The 15,902-nt window shown below is 41.3% G+C and overlaps 1 protein-coding gene across 3 annotated transcripts in view; it reads left to right on the plus strand.

The window, feature by feature from the left end:
• Positions 1–1,929: 1,929 nt before the first annotated feature.
• Positions 1,930–15,902, plus strand: part of WDR19 (WD repeat domain 19) — a 74,243-nt gene continuing 60,270 nt past the window's right edge. For 2 of the 3 annotated variants that reach the window (XM_061582975.1, XM_061582977.1), the window contains exons 1-7: positions 2,056–2,237; positions 5,840–5,931; positions 6,070–6,135; positions 6,964–7,089; positions 8,381–8,496; positions 8,907–9,022; positions 11,682–11,762. In XM_061582975.1, coding sequence (XP_061438959.1) covers positions 2,154–2,237; positions 5,840–5,931; positions 6,070–6,135; positions 6,964–7,089; positions 8,381–8,496; positions 8,907–9,022; positions 11,682–11,762 — 681 coding nt within the window. In that variant the 5' untranslated portion in view covers positions 2,056–2,153. Of the gene's footprint in view, positions 2,024–2,055; positions 2,238–5,839; positions 5,932–6,069; positions 6,136–6,963; positions 7,090–8,380; positions 8,497–8,906; positions 9,023–11,681; positions 11,763–15,902 lie in introns of those variants that run through there. The other variant, XM_061582976.1, reaches the window with a different exon arrangement.

The following is a 15,902-nucleotide window of genomic DNA, read 5'->3' on the forward strand; positions in this document are numbered from 1 at the left end:
GCTTGTTCTTCTATGTGCTTAGTTAATCTAGCTTTAATAATACTTTCTACCAGTTTTCCAGGGACAGAAGTTAAGCTAACTGGCCTGTAATTTCCGGGATCCCCTCTGGATCCCTTTTTGAAGATTGGCGTTACATTTGCCACTTTCCAGTCCTCAGGCACGGAGGAGGACCCGAGGGACAAGTTACATATTTTAGTTAGCAGATCAGCAATTTCACATTTGAGTTCTTTGAGAACTCTCGGGTGGTTGCCATCCGGGCCCGGTGATTTGTCAGTTTTTATATTGTCCATTAAGCTTAGAACTTCCTCTCTCGTTACCACTATTTGTCTTAGTTCCTTAGTTAATATTGTTGTTGCAGATGTATTGTTTTTACATTGTATCACTGTATTTTATCAATTGTATCTTAACGATTTTGTAAGTCGCCTAGAGTGGTCATTGGCCAGATAGGCGACAAATAAATTAAATTTATTATTATTATTATTATATGTTAAATTATTTCTTTTGTTTCTGTTTCTGTACTGCCAAATTTCCCTGCTTTTTAAAGTTTGATAGAAATATCTGTTGGTTATATGTACATTCTTAAACCACAAAGGGTTTTTTTTTGCCTATAAGTGAATTAATTATTTGGAGGAGGTGCAATTTGCAGATGATACAAAATTGGACAGGTAGCTAATACCCAGGAAGACAGAAACAAAATTCAAAGTGTTTTTGATAGGCTGGAGTACTGGGCTGAAAAAAACAAAATGAAATTTAACAATGCAAAGTTCTACACATAGGAAAAATAAACCAAATGCACTGTTGTAAGGTAGGGGATAGACTCAGCAATACTACATGCAAGAAGGATGTTGGAATTGTTGCTGATCACAAGCTGAATATGAGCCAACAATGCAATGTGGCTGCAAAAAAGCAAATGCTATTTTAGGCTGCATTAACAGAAGTATAGTTTCCAAATTGTGTAGTTCCGTACACCCCCCATTCAGCACTGGTTAGGACTCATCTTGAGAATTGTGTCCAGTTCCAGACATCGCCCTTTAAGGATGCAGATGAACGGAAACAGGCTCAGAGGAGGATAACAAAGATGATCAGGGATTTAGAAACAAAGCCCTATGAGGACACACTGAAAGAGCTGTGCATGTTTAGCCTTGAGAAAAGAAGACTGAGGGAAGATTATGATACCACACTTCAAGTGCTTGAAACATTGTCACACAGAATTAGCATTAGCATTTTTTTTGAAATGTTGAGAAAAATAATGAAAAATGTTCATTTACACTTATGACTATTTAATTTATAAATAATTAAAAGTTTAAAAGACCACAAACTCCTATAACTTTGCTGTTATGGGGGTGAGGGATGCCAACGAAAATGCTGGTGCATCATTACATCTAGCTTGAATTTCTAGAGCCTGTCTGGCTGGGAGGCCAGAGTCTGTGAGTTCAAATGAGTTCAAATCTCCACTCGTGTTTCCTGGGCGTAAAGGGCCAGCTAAAGATCACCCCCACAGTGAGCGGCTCAGGGGTTACTTGCCCTGCCACCTGTGCAGCCGTGGGCAAGCTGCATAGTCCCAAGGTGCCCAGTTGCCCCCCAGCTGGCAGTTGTGGACAAGGAAGGGGCTGGCTTGTGCAGCTGTGGCAAGCTGAGCAGGCCCTAGCCAGCTGGGGAGGACTAGCCTCAGAGGGAGGCAAAGGTAAATCTCCTCTGAATTCTACTTACTGTAAGAACCCTAGTCATTGGGTAGCCATAAGTCGGGATCGACTTGAAGGCAGTCCATTTCATTTGCATCTTATTTCCACGCCTGGGTTCAGTTAAAAATGGCTTCTCAATATGAACCAGGAAACGACTTATCCAAACAACGGAAACACTCTTGTTTCTTATCTCTGTGGCTGCGATCTCCTGGGTGACGCGGACGCTATTAAGCGGGGTGGTTCCAGTCTAGGCAGTTGAATACGCATGCGCACTCAGTCTATTTCACCCCTTACCACTTCCTTTCATTGAACAACACCGTAGTGAAGACGAAAAGATGCAGGTAAAGTTACAGGGAGATCCTGACAGGTGGGAGGACGGCGATCGTGTGCGCCGCTGTGCCTTCGGCAGGGGCTTTCCCAAAGAGGGCAGACCGCAAAGTCCGCTAAGCAGAATAGCCTCGCCTGTTCTTGATGGGCCGCTACTGGGGTGATGAAGGCTTTCCTGGGCGCTCCTTTAGCATCTTATATAGGACGCTCATGGTGTCTCTTATCACGGTAATTACAGCACACGGTCCCCTTCTATAAGCAATAACCTGGGCTGTTAACTTTTTTCCTCGTCACCCGCCTCTCAGTGCTTTTGAAAGCTTCACGCAGGCAGACTTCCAACCGATGACGTTTCTCTTAGTTCGGAAATATGTGCGGGGAGAGCTAGAGCTGTTGACTATCTACCTGCCACGCAGCGGTTAACAGGAGCCTACCAGAAAAATAAGTAATTTCATATAGAAAGTTTACTGAAGGCACTGCGCTTCCAATTACCTTTTGTTCCCTCCCAGAGGCAGGGCCTTTAACACCTCCCTGCGTGTGTAACAGTTGTGTGGCACGCGAACATTCAACAGGTGAAGCTTTCCCCCAATATAGAGAACCACATGATTTCTGACAGGAAAAAAATAGCAGGACTGAATCTTCTTGCCTTGGCACAGGGAATGGGCCCTCAAGGCTTGCTCTGGGGCAAAGTAGAGGCTTAACAACTTTTCTTTAGGGAAAAGTTTCATGTGGTATCTTTAAAAGCTGGCTAGTTTAATACACTGTTGTGAGGTCTAACAAGCAAGAGGCTGTTTTATTACCCATGACTGCCCTCCCCCATGCACAGTCTTCTGCTACAAAAACTCATGCTGCATTAAGACTGCAACCCTGTAGCAGAGAGTAAGCCCTGTTGAACTAATTTGGATTTACAGAGACCTTTATGGTTACACTGTAAACCAGTGCTTGATGCTGGGGTGAAAGTACTTCTATCTGAGCTTGAAGCCTTTCCCTTAATCCCTGATGAGTAGGAACTATCTAACAGAGCAATCCAACTCACGGGAAGCCGACGTAAGGGGTGGCGGTGCAAGAGAAGCCGGCGTAAAGTTCTGCCGCATCCAGCTGCCATTCAGGAGCTTTTGGGTTGGCTGAACTCTGGCTCAGCCAGGAGCTGCGTGCAGGGACCAGAGACTAAAAGCCTGCTCTCCCAAATACCCCTACTAGGAAGTAAGCTATCTCCACTGACTTCTGTTGCTGTTATCTTCTTAGACCAACCTTTTTCCCAGCGTACATCTTGCCTGGATTGGGACCTGCAGGAGCGCCCCAAGCGCAAGTTGGATCTGGCCTAAGTCCCCTCCCCTCAGCCCCTCCCCTGACATGCCCCTTTTGCAGGCCTTATGCCAGCTCCATTTGCGCCAGTCCCGACTCAGCTGAACTGAGGGACTTATGCTGGTATAGTCCAGCTGAGCCAAGACCCAGCCTGCTCAGCTGGAGATCTGCCACATCCAACTCCCCTCAGCCTGGTGCAAATGCGAGTTGGGTTGTCCCCTAAGTGAGGAAAATGCATTTCCCATTGGTATAGGGTAATTTAATTTGCTTCTTATGTTCTAGAGCTGAGTAAGGATAGTGAGGGGGAAATTCATCTGACAATGAGCTCTGGAAGAAATTAGGTCCTTCAAGATTCTCTTTTTGTTGCCACAAATATCAGTTACTTTTTGGGATATCTAACATCTAACATTCTTGTATATTTGTTTTTAATGTTTTTAATTGCTGTAAACCGCCCAGACAGCTTCAGCTATGGGACGGTATATAAATGTAATAAATAAATAAATCTTAAGAGGTCTTATTGCAGAGATGCATACACTAACAATGTATTTTATCATTTTATTTTATTTTATTTATTTTATTTATTTTCCCCTACAAATGTCTATGTAAGTGTACATGGCATGTATATATGTGCGTGCTGCTTATAATAATGTGTTTGCTTCCTCCTGGGTAACTTCAGGGCAATGTACATTTAAAAGGTTTGAAAGATAAACTTTGAAGAGAAACTCCTCTGAGCTGATTCCTATTTAACCTTTTTTTTTAACTGAGGAATAAATACACCTGAGAAATGTAGCATCAGAGGAAAGCAAAATATATGTGAGGTCTGTGGGGGTGGAAATGTTGTAAATAGTTACCTGCCCACATTCCTGTTCACAGATCTTTCTGCAAAGTCTGTATGGATTCTGTTTCCTTTTCAGATGTATTCTTCTACTGGTATATTTCTGTTACAAGAATCCATAAGGATTTTGCAGCAAGACCTGTAGGAAAGTGTTATTTTGAAATTAGTTCTAGGAATGCCACTGAGGATTGCTTAAATTATTAGACTAGAAACTCTATTGCATGGTAAATACTTTCAAGCCTCTCTGTGCCTGTGTCCTTCCCCCCCCCATAATACATGCTCCCAAAGAATTGCTCTTCAGTAGTCTTCAATAGGAAATATTTATTGGTTCTTATTTCTTTTTAACTGCTACCCATTTTGCCTGCCATCTCTGTCTTCTGCTGCAATAGATAATTGGGTGGGAGAGACTAAAATTAAAAGTAGCAAAGGTTCAACAAAGCCTAACCCCTGTTGCCAGAGGTCATGCCTAGAGCTTTCTTACTGGCTACAGAGCTGCATTTTCTTCTTAGAAGCAGTCTTGCTATACTATTTATTACCCAGCTTTCCTGTATACTCAAGGAATCCCTCTGGGTGTAAAACACATTTCCTGCATGCATTGTTGCCCTTACATACTGTGTTCCATTCCCCCGCCCCAAGTATTAACTTTTTTTGGTATAAACTAAAATAATATACTTGGGACATCCTAAAGCAGGCTTTGCCAACCCAGTGTTTTGGACTACTGATCTCATCAGCTCACCTAGCATGACCAATAGTCAGGGATGATGGGAGGGGAGAGTGTTCTTGCACTCGGGTCCTGCTTGCGGGCTTCCCCCAGGCACCTGGTTGGCCACTGTGAGAACGGGATGCTGGACTAGATGGGCCACTGGCCTGATCCAGCAGGCTCTTCTTATGTTCTTATGAGTTGTAGTCTAAAACATCTGGGAGGCATCAGGTTGGTAAAAGCTTCTCTGAAACTTCTTGCCACAGGTGTAACCAGTTTTGGAGGCTATACTGCAGTTATGCTCAAGACTGTTGCTCATTTACTCCATCTCCTAGAATTTAACGGACAGTAATTGGAACAGACCCTGTCCGTGTAGCCCCATCAAAAAAGTATTATTTTTCTTGGTGGTTCTAATATGACAGAATGTTGGGAGTTGGCTTTTATCTTGTCTTATAAATGAAAAAAGAAATTTCAAAATCATTTAATGATAACATATCTGTACATAACAATCTGCTGCACTGGTGTTGGGCACTGCCCATTTGGTGCCAATAAGGACTTACATTTATAAGTAGGTTTCTCGGGGTAGCCACTATGAAGCAAGAGGGCTGCTGTTGTGCGCTTATTAGAATGCCTGAAAGAACTCCTCCAACACCAGATGGGTGGCTACATTGCTGGCTTCATCGCTTTCTCTGGAGAAGGGTCTTCTCTGTAGTGGTGCCCCAGTGGTGGAACTTTCTCCTCTAACAATGATGGGGCTCTACTGTGTGATAAAAATAATTCGTTTTCTCTAGCTTTTACAGACTAGATTGATTTGAGATTTGAGCCTGTTTTGTGATATTTTGTGGCTATTTATTGATACTGTTGAAGTTTTTTATTATTATGTTCTGAATTGTTTTTATGATACTGTGTTATTCTTGCTGTGGAAGCCACTTTGAGGTCACCTGGTGATGAAAAGCGGCATATAAATAAATAATTGTCCATTTCTTTCCAAAGCGGGTATTTACCCTGTCTGAAAGGGATGCACCTAGTTGTCCTGTGCAATTTGCTTGGCAAAAAACTGTAGGAAACTTCATTGCTGTTACAGGGTAAGATAACAAATACTTCTTTCTTATATATGTTAATTAACTAGATGATGAATCAGATTTTGTCACAGGTTCTGATAATTATAGATATGTGAAAGATGACCTTCATTCTGATTATTCTTCACCTTTTTTTCTTTTTAGATACAATCACACTGTAAAAATCTTTGATCGCCATGGTCAAAAGAAAAATGAAATTAATTTACCAGGGTAAGTCTTATACAGTTTTGACAACATTAGAACAAGAATGCTATGTGAAATTAAAATACGACTTTTAGGCAAACTTAACATTTATAAAACTGTAGGAAATAATGTCTACCAGCTAGATTGTCTTCATATACCCTATCAATTCCCTCAAAAATGTCAAGGCAAAGAGTTATACAGTCCCAGCGCCAGCAGGAGGCCAGGTTGGGCTCTAGCTGAGGGTCCCGTAGCCCAGACAGAGGGCCCCCTGAAGAGCCTCTCCTTAGGGTGGGTGGGTGGTGCTTCTGTTCTGCAATCCACAGCAGTATCAGGTCATGTGACCCGATGCTGTCGCGGATCACAGAGCAGGAGCTCCCAGGCACCTCCCTGATACAGGCAGCACAGCCTTTAATAAGTCCACCCAGGCACCCCACCTACCTCTTGTGTCAGTATGCATGCGGTGTGTTCTATGTGCAAATGCCTACCATCACCCAAGGTGGTAGCAAGGGCATTCCTAAGCCCCATCGCTATCTTGGTTGATGGTAGGCATGTGCACAGCATACACGGCATGCACACTGACATGAGAGTTAGGTGGGGCGTGCGTATAGGCTTATTAGCGCTGTGCCATCTGTATTGGAAGGGGATGTTGGGCTGTACAGCAGCACAGGCCCGGGGCAGGCTGGTGCCCAAGGGCCCAGTCATGTTTGGCACCAGCCCTGGGGTTGTGAAATAAGTTTTCCCTTATTTTAGGAGAGCAGAATTATGGGGAATGAATGGCTCTTTCTTGTTAGGCTTAAATTTCTGCTCCGAATCTTATTTTAGAACATCCAGTTAATATTTTCTGTGCTTCTTTAGCAATTGCATTGCTATGGACTGGGATCAAGATGGCGATACCTTGGCAATAATTGCTGATAAGTCCAGTTCCATTTATCTGTGGGATGCCAACACAAACAAAACCAGCCTAATGGACACTAGTATGAGGTAAATTGCATATTAAATAAAAGTAGATGTCTGGTCCAGTTTATACCTTTAGTGTGATTGCAACATGAAATATTAACACAGGGAATAGGTTTGTGCTATTTAAATGAGAGAGATTATTGATGCTCTGTAGTTTTCAGTGGTAGTTTGGCCACTGAGTCTTCCATGCTGATAGTATAGACTCTGTATCTGTACCACCATGCTGAATTATGCAAGCAGGGCACAGACCTAGTTTCCTCGTCTTATGAAATTTTTGGAAGACAGAGCATTGAGCAAATAGTTCTGATTGGGACTTTAGCTTTTTTCTTCATTGTTACTTATGTTGCCCTCTTCAGGGATATGGGCAAATCAAAGAGAAACCATGTGCAGATGACAGGAATCTAGGTATCCCCATATTTTTCAGATTTCTCAATGAGTACATATTGCCAATACAGGAAAGCAATATGGCCGAACCTATGTCAATGTACAAGAAGTCCTAAGGATGGACCTGTTCATCTTTCTGATAGTGCTGTAGAGCAGAGGTTGCTAACTCTTTTTGGCCTGTGGGCACACTTAGAATTTTGTGAGTGCTGTGGACACCACCCACTCTGGTTGCTCCTCTCCCCCCACTGGACAAGCAGAGATAAATTTTATGCATGCGCACATACATGCATATACACACAATTTGCTCTTCTATAGGGTCTGAATAAAGGTCAGATCCAGTAGAATTAAAATTGATTCTCTTGAATTTGTATGATTGATTGGATTCTTAAAAAAAAAAGATCAAATTAAAGCTTACATTGGTAGACTGCACAGTAAAGAACCAGTGTGTGCCAGCACCACAAAAACATTGATCCAAGTCACAGATCTTCATGATTTTTACATTGGATGACAACAAAACCATCAGTGTAACACAGAACACAACTATGGGCACAGATGTGGCCTAAGATTTGATAGTGGTTTTGTGAGGTTCCTTTGTAAAAAAATATGAGGATCAGTGAGCTCTCTCTTCACTAAACACAAGCTGTAACCTTGCCTTAGCTCAGTGTGATGCAAAAAGAAAGAAGACAGGGGAGAAGCAAAGTTGCTGCAAGTTCCTCTCTGGGAGCCCGCACAATCATGTCATCCTGGTAAGCCATGTCATGCACACCAGACCATTGTTTGAATGCTTATGCTCAGTTTTCTACAGCATCATAACTGAACCTGCCTTTCTGATCTTGAAACATGTGCTCTCCTTATTGTCTGTCTCTTAAATATTAAAAATACATTCTTTGATTGGTTGACAGCCTTATTTTATTTTATTTTTGTATTTCAGGGAACCAATGTCTTTCTTACGTTGGTCAAAAGCCGAACCCTTACTTGCTGCTGGAACAGCTAAGGGAAATGTACTAATATATAATCGCCAAACTTCTCGCAAGATTCCTATCCTTGGTCAGTACTAGTATGAAATCGGTGGACTTACACATGGGGAAAGAGAAGAAGAAATTTATTCACAGTGTTAATATGAAGTTATTATCTCTCGAGTGTAAATATTTCACAGTGGGTGATTGTAGAATGCTATTCATGTAAGACAGGATTGGGGAACCTGTGACCTTCCAGATGATGTTGGACTTGAGCTTCCTTCAGCTGTAGCCAATATGGCTAATGGCCAGGAATGAAGGGCATTGTAGTTCAACAACATTCCTGACCTAGACTATTTGCCTATTCTATTTTATTTTAATAATTAGCAGCTTGTCAGCTGAGTATGATAATTATATTATTGGTTACGCCTACTTTAATGACATTGTTAATACCTTTAGGGAGCAAAACTGTGATTTTTCTATGTGACTTTGTTTTACCAGGCAAGCACACCAAACGGATTACATGTGGTTGTTGGAGCAATGGGAAATTCATAGCATTAGGCGGCGAGGACAAGCTGGTAACAATTAGCAACCACGAAGGAGATACTATCAGAGTGGTAATAAATTTATGTTGTTGTTATGCACAAGACTATAACAGTTAGTTATACAAAGAAATACTTCCCCCTCAGCTTGTTCTATTTGTGAATGTTAATATGACAAAGTAAAAGAGAGCCTGTTACAAATCAAATCCATGTTTGAATCAGTTGAGATCTTGTTTTTGAATTACAGGCGCAGGAAATGCAAAAAAAAACCCCACAAAACTCGATAACGGTGGTTCCGAACCTGAGGGCCGTGATTCCCAAGAGGGCTGGGAAATATCCAGAGGGGGTTGTGAAGCAAAGACATGAATTATTTCTTCATTTTTTAAAAAAGTCTTCACTCTGTGGGTGCCATCTGCTCCCCTCTGCTGGGAACACCCCCCCTTGCTCGGAACTAGAGGGGAGGACTTTTGTGGAAGTGCCAGAGCATCTTTCAGGTGTGCAGAGGACAGGCGTCTGCCTATAAAACACGTGGCAGATACCAAAGGAAATTGAGGGTGGAGCTACCAGGAAGAAGAGGGAGTCTCTACCACTGACTCCCATCTCCTCCCTGCTGTTGCTGCCACTGACAACACGCCCCTCCCCTTGCTCAGAACGAGAGGGAAGGACTTTTGTAGAAGCAAAAAGAAGCAAGCCTGCGAGAAAAGACTGCTTCCCTGCTGCCTGCCTGCCTGCCTGCCTTTCTTGGCTCCTGCTTCACGGCCACCTCCTTTTAAAAATTATTCTTATTCGCAAAGCCGCCCAGCTCTTATCTTGGGCCAGCCTGGCAAAGCTTTCAGTGCTGTTCCAGCATCTCCCCCTTCCAGCTACACTCCATCCCCTCATCTCTCCAAGAAGCAGTTGAGGGCACCCCCCTCCCATTTCCCCAAATGCATGGATGTCTGCTGGTGCTTACAAGAAGGGCAGGTGTGTTTGTGTTTGTGCATGCACGCTGATCTGTCTCCTTCTCCTCTCTCATTCCCCAAGTGCACCCAAGCCAAATCATCAGTTCTGATGATCATCCCAAGGCCTAAAAGCACTAACCCTCCTCCTCAAATATATTCCCCCTGTTGTCTTCACAGTGTAGCATCCCCACCACCACCACCACATTCCTGCTTCTTGATTATTATTTTTAAAAACAGCTCAGAAGGTTGGCTGAGGCTGAGGTCCAGGCATTGCAGCTGAAATTATCTATTTATTATTACATTTGTATCCCACCTTTCCTCCAAGGAGCTCAAGGTGGTGCACATGGTTCTCCCCGTTTCCATTTTATCCTCGCACCAATCCTGTGAGGCAGGTCAGGCTGAAAGACTAACTGGTCCAAGGTCCCCCAGTGGGCTTCATGGCTGAGTGGGGATTTGAACTTCACTCCTAGTCCAACACTAACCCACTGGTGTTGGGAGACAGGACTGTAAATCTTCAGACTGTGTGTGTGTGGGGGGGGATACCAGTTTGATTGGACCCTTGCATTAAAAAAAGAAAGCAACACCTCTCTGCAAATAGAAGATTAGCACATCAGGGAGTTTCTAATGCGGCTCATGATCCTGTGTGTGTGTGTTTGGGAGTGCCTGGGGGTGGGGGGAGTCCTGTTTACTGGGGGAGGGCAGTGAAGGTGCTAATTAACTGATATTCTTTGGGATATCTATATCCATAGATAAGCATACAGTAGGTTTTTACAAAGGCTCAGTTTGCGGTCTGTTAAGGATATGATTTTATTATTTTGGTTTTATGTTCATTTTGCACATGTTTTCTTAGCTGCTTTTAGTTCCTGGATGAGGAAGAAGAAGCAGGACACAAACCTTGTAAATATAAATAAGCTAATATAAAAAAAGTTGCAATACATTCTTACGTATTCACGCTTGGCTCTCTATCATCTGTGGTGTTCTGACAATCAAACCTTTTGTTCCAGATGACTAAGATCAGTGGGTTTTTTTATGAGACGTTTAAAATCTCAGGGCATATTTAATTCTTTCTTTTGACAGAGTCTTTCATTAAGGCAAGCAAATGGAAGGCTTTATAAAGTGAAATGGAAGAAATGTGACTACTGTGTTCTGAATATTACACTCTTGTAGAGCAGCAGGAAGTACAGCCATCTTGTGCATCCAGTTCCTTCACAGAAAATTAGCATTCAAAGTTGCTTTTGGAATAGTTGTTAATATTACTAATATTGATAGACACTAATATTACTATATTAAAACCTGAAAACCCTTTGCATTGTTTTTGTTGTTTTCCTGTGAATGGCTTGGTTTGCACATAATGCTAAACCATGGCTAAGTCTGTTAAACAATAGCTTAGCATTATGTGTGAACCCTGCCCAGTGGCTTAACTGTGGTTCATGTACTGCCAACAAGCCTCTATCTGAAGCTATGGTTTGTTGTTGACTTACAAACCCTGGTTTGTTTTAACTGTCTTGGTGTTACATGTGATCCCAGCAGCCTTTCTTAAGCATGGTTTGTGTGGCCATCTCACCGCAGACACTCACCAAACTACAAAGGCAGAAGGCAAGCACAGCGGGAAAACAAACTAAACACTGGGGGGGAAAGCCATAGTTTGTTTGATTCTCTGTGGGACAGCTTGTGGTTAACTTGTGGATTATTAAACAAACCATGGTTTAGTGTTATGTGCATATCACACCAGTGTAACACTTTTTAAAAAAACAAAAGATACTTATATTAACCTAGGAACTTTATTCTTACAGACAGCAGTGAGAGGAGAACCCAGTGATATGGAGTTTATCGTGATGAAGACTGATGACAGAACAGGAGGAAATGAGACCACAGTAAGTCTTTAATAACATAGTAGTGAACAGATTATATTCAGCCAGTCTTGTTTGCTTGAAACCAAAGGGTCATTGCAAAGAAAGCATAAAGGAAAGTTACAACACAAGAAATAAAACCCAAATTAAGTTTGCCATAACAAGTCCAAAATTAGATTGTAGTTCTTAACAGTGTCATTCTTAATGAAACATAACTTGTATCATTTTACTTGACAAGGTATAGCAAAAGATTTAAGATACGTGTCTTTGATTTTCTTAGAAGCTTATGCTTACAAAGCTGTCTTACAAATAACTTATTTATCGACATCAGACATCAAATAAAGACTCAGGATCTATCATCCTAGGAGAATTTCTAAGCCCCATAAGAAACCTGTTTCTAGCTTGTTCTGTTGAAGGTAGTACAAAAGAATACACAGTATATTCTACAAAATTTTGCCTGGACATACACCACCATTGATTTTCAGGAACACCAGGGTATCTATCATCTAAATATGCCTGGCACAGTCACTAACGAAAATGGAGACAATAGTCAAGAAATCAGAAGAAGGCTAGGATGGGGGAGGGCAGCTATGAGAGAACTAGAAAAGGTCCTCCAATGCAAAGATGTATCACTGAACACTAAAGTCAGGATCATTCAGACCATGGTATTCCCCATCTCTCTGTATTTATTTTTCTCTTACCCGCCTTTTTCACTGTCCAACTTTCACATCCAATGAAAAAAGTGGATAAGAGAGAAATCAACTCATTTGAAATGTGGTGTTGGAGGAGAGCTATGCGCATACCATGGACTGCAAAAAAGACAAATAATTGGGTGTTAGAACAAACTAAACCAGAACTATCACTAGTAGCTAAAGTGATGAAACTGAGGTTATCATACTGTGGATACATAATGAGAAGACATAATGAGAAGACATGATTCACTAGAAAAGACAATAATGCTGGCAAAAACAGAAGGGAATAGAAAAAGAAGAAGGCCAAACAAGAGACGGATTGATTCCATAAAGGAAGCCACGGACCTGAACTTACAAGATCTGAACAGGTGGTTCACGACAGATACTATTGGAGGTCACTGATTCATAGGGTCACCATAAGTCGTAATCGACTTAAAGGCAGATAACAACAACAACAATAGCTCTGAAGCATATTTTTTAAAGGTCCTTCTCAGAGGAATAATGGTAATTTCAACAAAATGTTCCTGCAAGTTCTAGTTAATTTAATTAAATGTTGCCGTGATGCACAACAAATGGTTTCAAGTACAGCCTACTTCTGATGAATTTCTTAGCCACAAACATAGATTGCAGCAAAGTTAATATATATCAGTACCCAAATGTTTAAGTGGACAAAGTCTGTTATATTTAGGAAGCTGAGCCTGTTTTTTGAAAAAAGGGGAATAAAAATTGGGAAAAGGAAGATTTGAAGTTAAGAAATGGGACTGCCTTCAAGTCGATCCCAACTTATGGCAACCCTACAAATAGGGTTTTCTTGGTAAACGGTATTCAGAGGAGGTTTACCATTGCCTTTCTCTGAGGCTGAGAGGCAGTGACTGGCCCAAGGTCACCCAGCGAGCTTCATGGCTGTGTGGGGATTCGAACCCTGGTCTCCCAGGTCATAGTCCAACACCTTAACCACTATACCACACTGGCTCTCAGTTAAGAAATAATTATTCAAGAACTTGCATTTCAATGATTTCCCCTGTATTTCAGTAATACTTGCTTTTGGATGTTTGCATTTCATATGAAGGTACCTTATACTGAGTCAAAACTATCAGTCCATTTTTCCTGTTGACTGACAGCAACTCTTCAGAGTCTCAGACAGAGCTCTTTCTCAGCAACTTCTACTTTTAACTGAAGATGCAGGGTATCAAACCTGGGACCTTTTGTATGCAAAATGTGTGTTCTACCACTGAGCTATGGCCTTTCCCATTTTGTGCCTAATTTTTTTGCCTCAAATTATCTAATTTTTTTCCTCAGTGTCCCATCCCTACTTCCATTGGGTGGTGTTTGGAAAAATGATGTGGCAACTCCTAAAAAGAAAAGTCATGTGCTTTGCTGTAACTTGTGTTGGCCATGAGAATCTATCACCACTACTGCAGTTAGGAAATGAACTGTTGTTGTGCATCACTTGGTGCTAACATAGCACAATCAGTCTCTTTCCTGTGTTCATTTTTTCAGTTTGACCTCAAAATTGTTAATAAAATGTAGTGATTGCTGCAAAAAGGACTTTGTGTGTGTTTACACCGGGAAAAAAGGAAAGTTCTTTTTATTGTTAACCTATAGCACAACTTTGTGTTATAGAACAGTACCAGATTAACAGTATACAGCCACAAACAATATTATATCCCCCATGCCATTCTGCTGCTTCCCATAAGCTCATTTCAAAACAAAATCTTACAAAATTTATAATCCTGAACTCAGAAACGCTTGCTTAACAACCCTCTTAAGTTTTCATGGCAATGCAAAAAACAGTCAGAGAATTGAGAGCTCAAATTCTAAAACAAGAGGGGGGGAGGAATCCAGACCTCTGATGGACTTTTTTCTGTCAGTGGTCTCATAATTTGTTGAAATTAATTAAAAATTAGCCATGTTCACATAGTACCTGTAACCCTATTGCTGACCTTGCCCCTTGTTGACTTTCATTTTCTGCAGTTTAAAAATGAGCCATGCATTTTTTAAAAATTAATTTAAGAACTTTTACATTGGACTGTACATTGCACAGGCATGCTCAGTAAGAACTAACTGTCAGTGTTCTAAAAGTCAGACTCACAGCTGCTTGGCTTGGCTAATCGGGGCCACCCCCACACCAGACATTTATTCCATTTTAAACAATTCTGATTTCCCCCAAAGAATTCTGGGTAGTTTGTGAAGGGTGCTGAGAGTTGTTAGGAGACTCCTATTCCCTTGACAGAGCTCCAGTGGCCAGAGTGGTTTAACAGTCAGCCCCTCTTCCCAGAGAATTCTGGTGACTGTAGCTCTGTGAGGGGAATAGGGCATCTCCTAACAACTCTCAGCACTCTTCACAAACTACACTGTTGGTTATAGGTATGTTCTTAAACCGCAAGGGGTTTTTGCCTATTAGTCAATCATATTATTGTTGTTAAGTATCTGTAGACTTCTTTTTTGTTTAATGCTTCATGATTAAGACATTTATAATGTGTGCTCAGAACTGCAGCTGCAAAGGCTCCCTTTTCTGCAATTTGCTATTGCCTTTGGCTTTATTTTACAGATTCTTTACTGCAAATTGTGCTTGTGTCACTCCTCTGTCTTCTTCCTTGTGCCCAGATGAGAGGAAGCAAACCAGAGTGTTGACAGAATTACTTACAAACGAATATTCATATTTTTTTTGTCCAGACCATAAGCAGAAGTCAGGGTTTGTTCTTGGATTACCACTTGTAGTTTCTTTAGAAGAAATAAACCATTAGCACTGGTGTATACATAAAACTAATACAAACTGGTTCACATGTAACACTAACACTAGGGACAAGGAGGAATAGGAGAGGAACAAAACAGGCGTGATTAAGCAGTTTGCACCGATATGCTGCTTGTTTGCAGTAAACCAAAGGTTATTTTTATAACTATGGCTTACTGTTATGTGCCAGCTGATTCATTGTATTTCTTTTCTTGTCAGATATGGGGTCTCAGTGCATGGATGACATAGGCATGGTGGTGGGACAACTTGGATTTCTTTAGCATGGGAAAACATTTTAGGACAAGCTGAACCTGTACAGAGAGGTTCTGTTTGAACTGTAGTGGAACCAGACTGTAGGTGGTTAAAATTCAAAATGTTCTTAAACAGCTTTTGAGCCGACTTGCTTTATAATTTATTTATTGTTTTAGATTATTTATAACCTGTCTTTCAGGATATAAATTCTTTCAAGGCAACTTACAATTAGATCACGTATTTTAAAAATACAGTAAACAATTTAATTATATTAAGAAGTTTATGCTGCTAAATTGCTCCCACTATGCTCCTCCCTTAGTACCAGTGGGAACAATAAACTGCAAGTCTTGACTCACTGTGACATCCAAACCTGCGCTCATGGTTTGTTTCCCTCTGAACAAACTGTGATTGGAAAGCTAAGGTTTGTTCTAGGCTTCCTTATCATGGTTTGTTTGGAGAAAAACATACCATGAGCACTGGTTTGGA

The sequence above is a fragment of the Rhineura floridana genome, chromosome 9 (assembly GCF_030035675.1).
Source record: "Rhineura floridana isolate rRhiFlo1 chromosome 9, rRhiFlo1.hap2, whole genome shotgun sequence".
NCBI classification, from domain to species: Eukaryota; Metazoa; Chordata; class Lepidosauria; order Squamata; family Rhineuridae; genus Rhineura; species Rhineura floridana.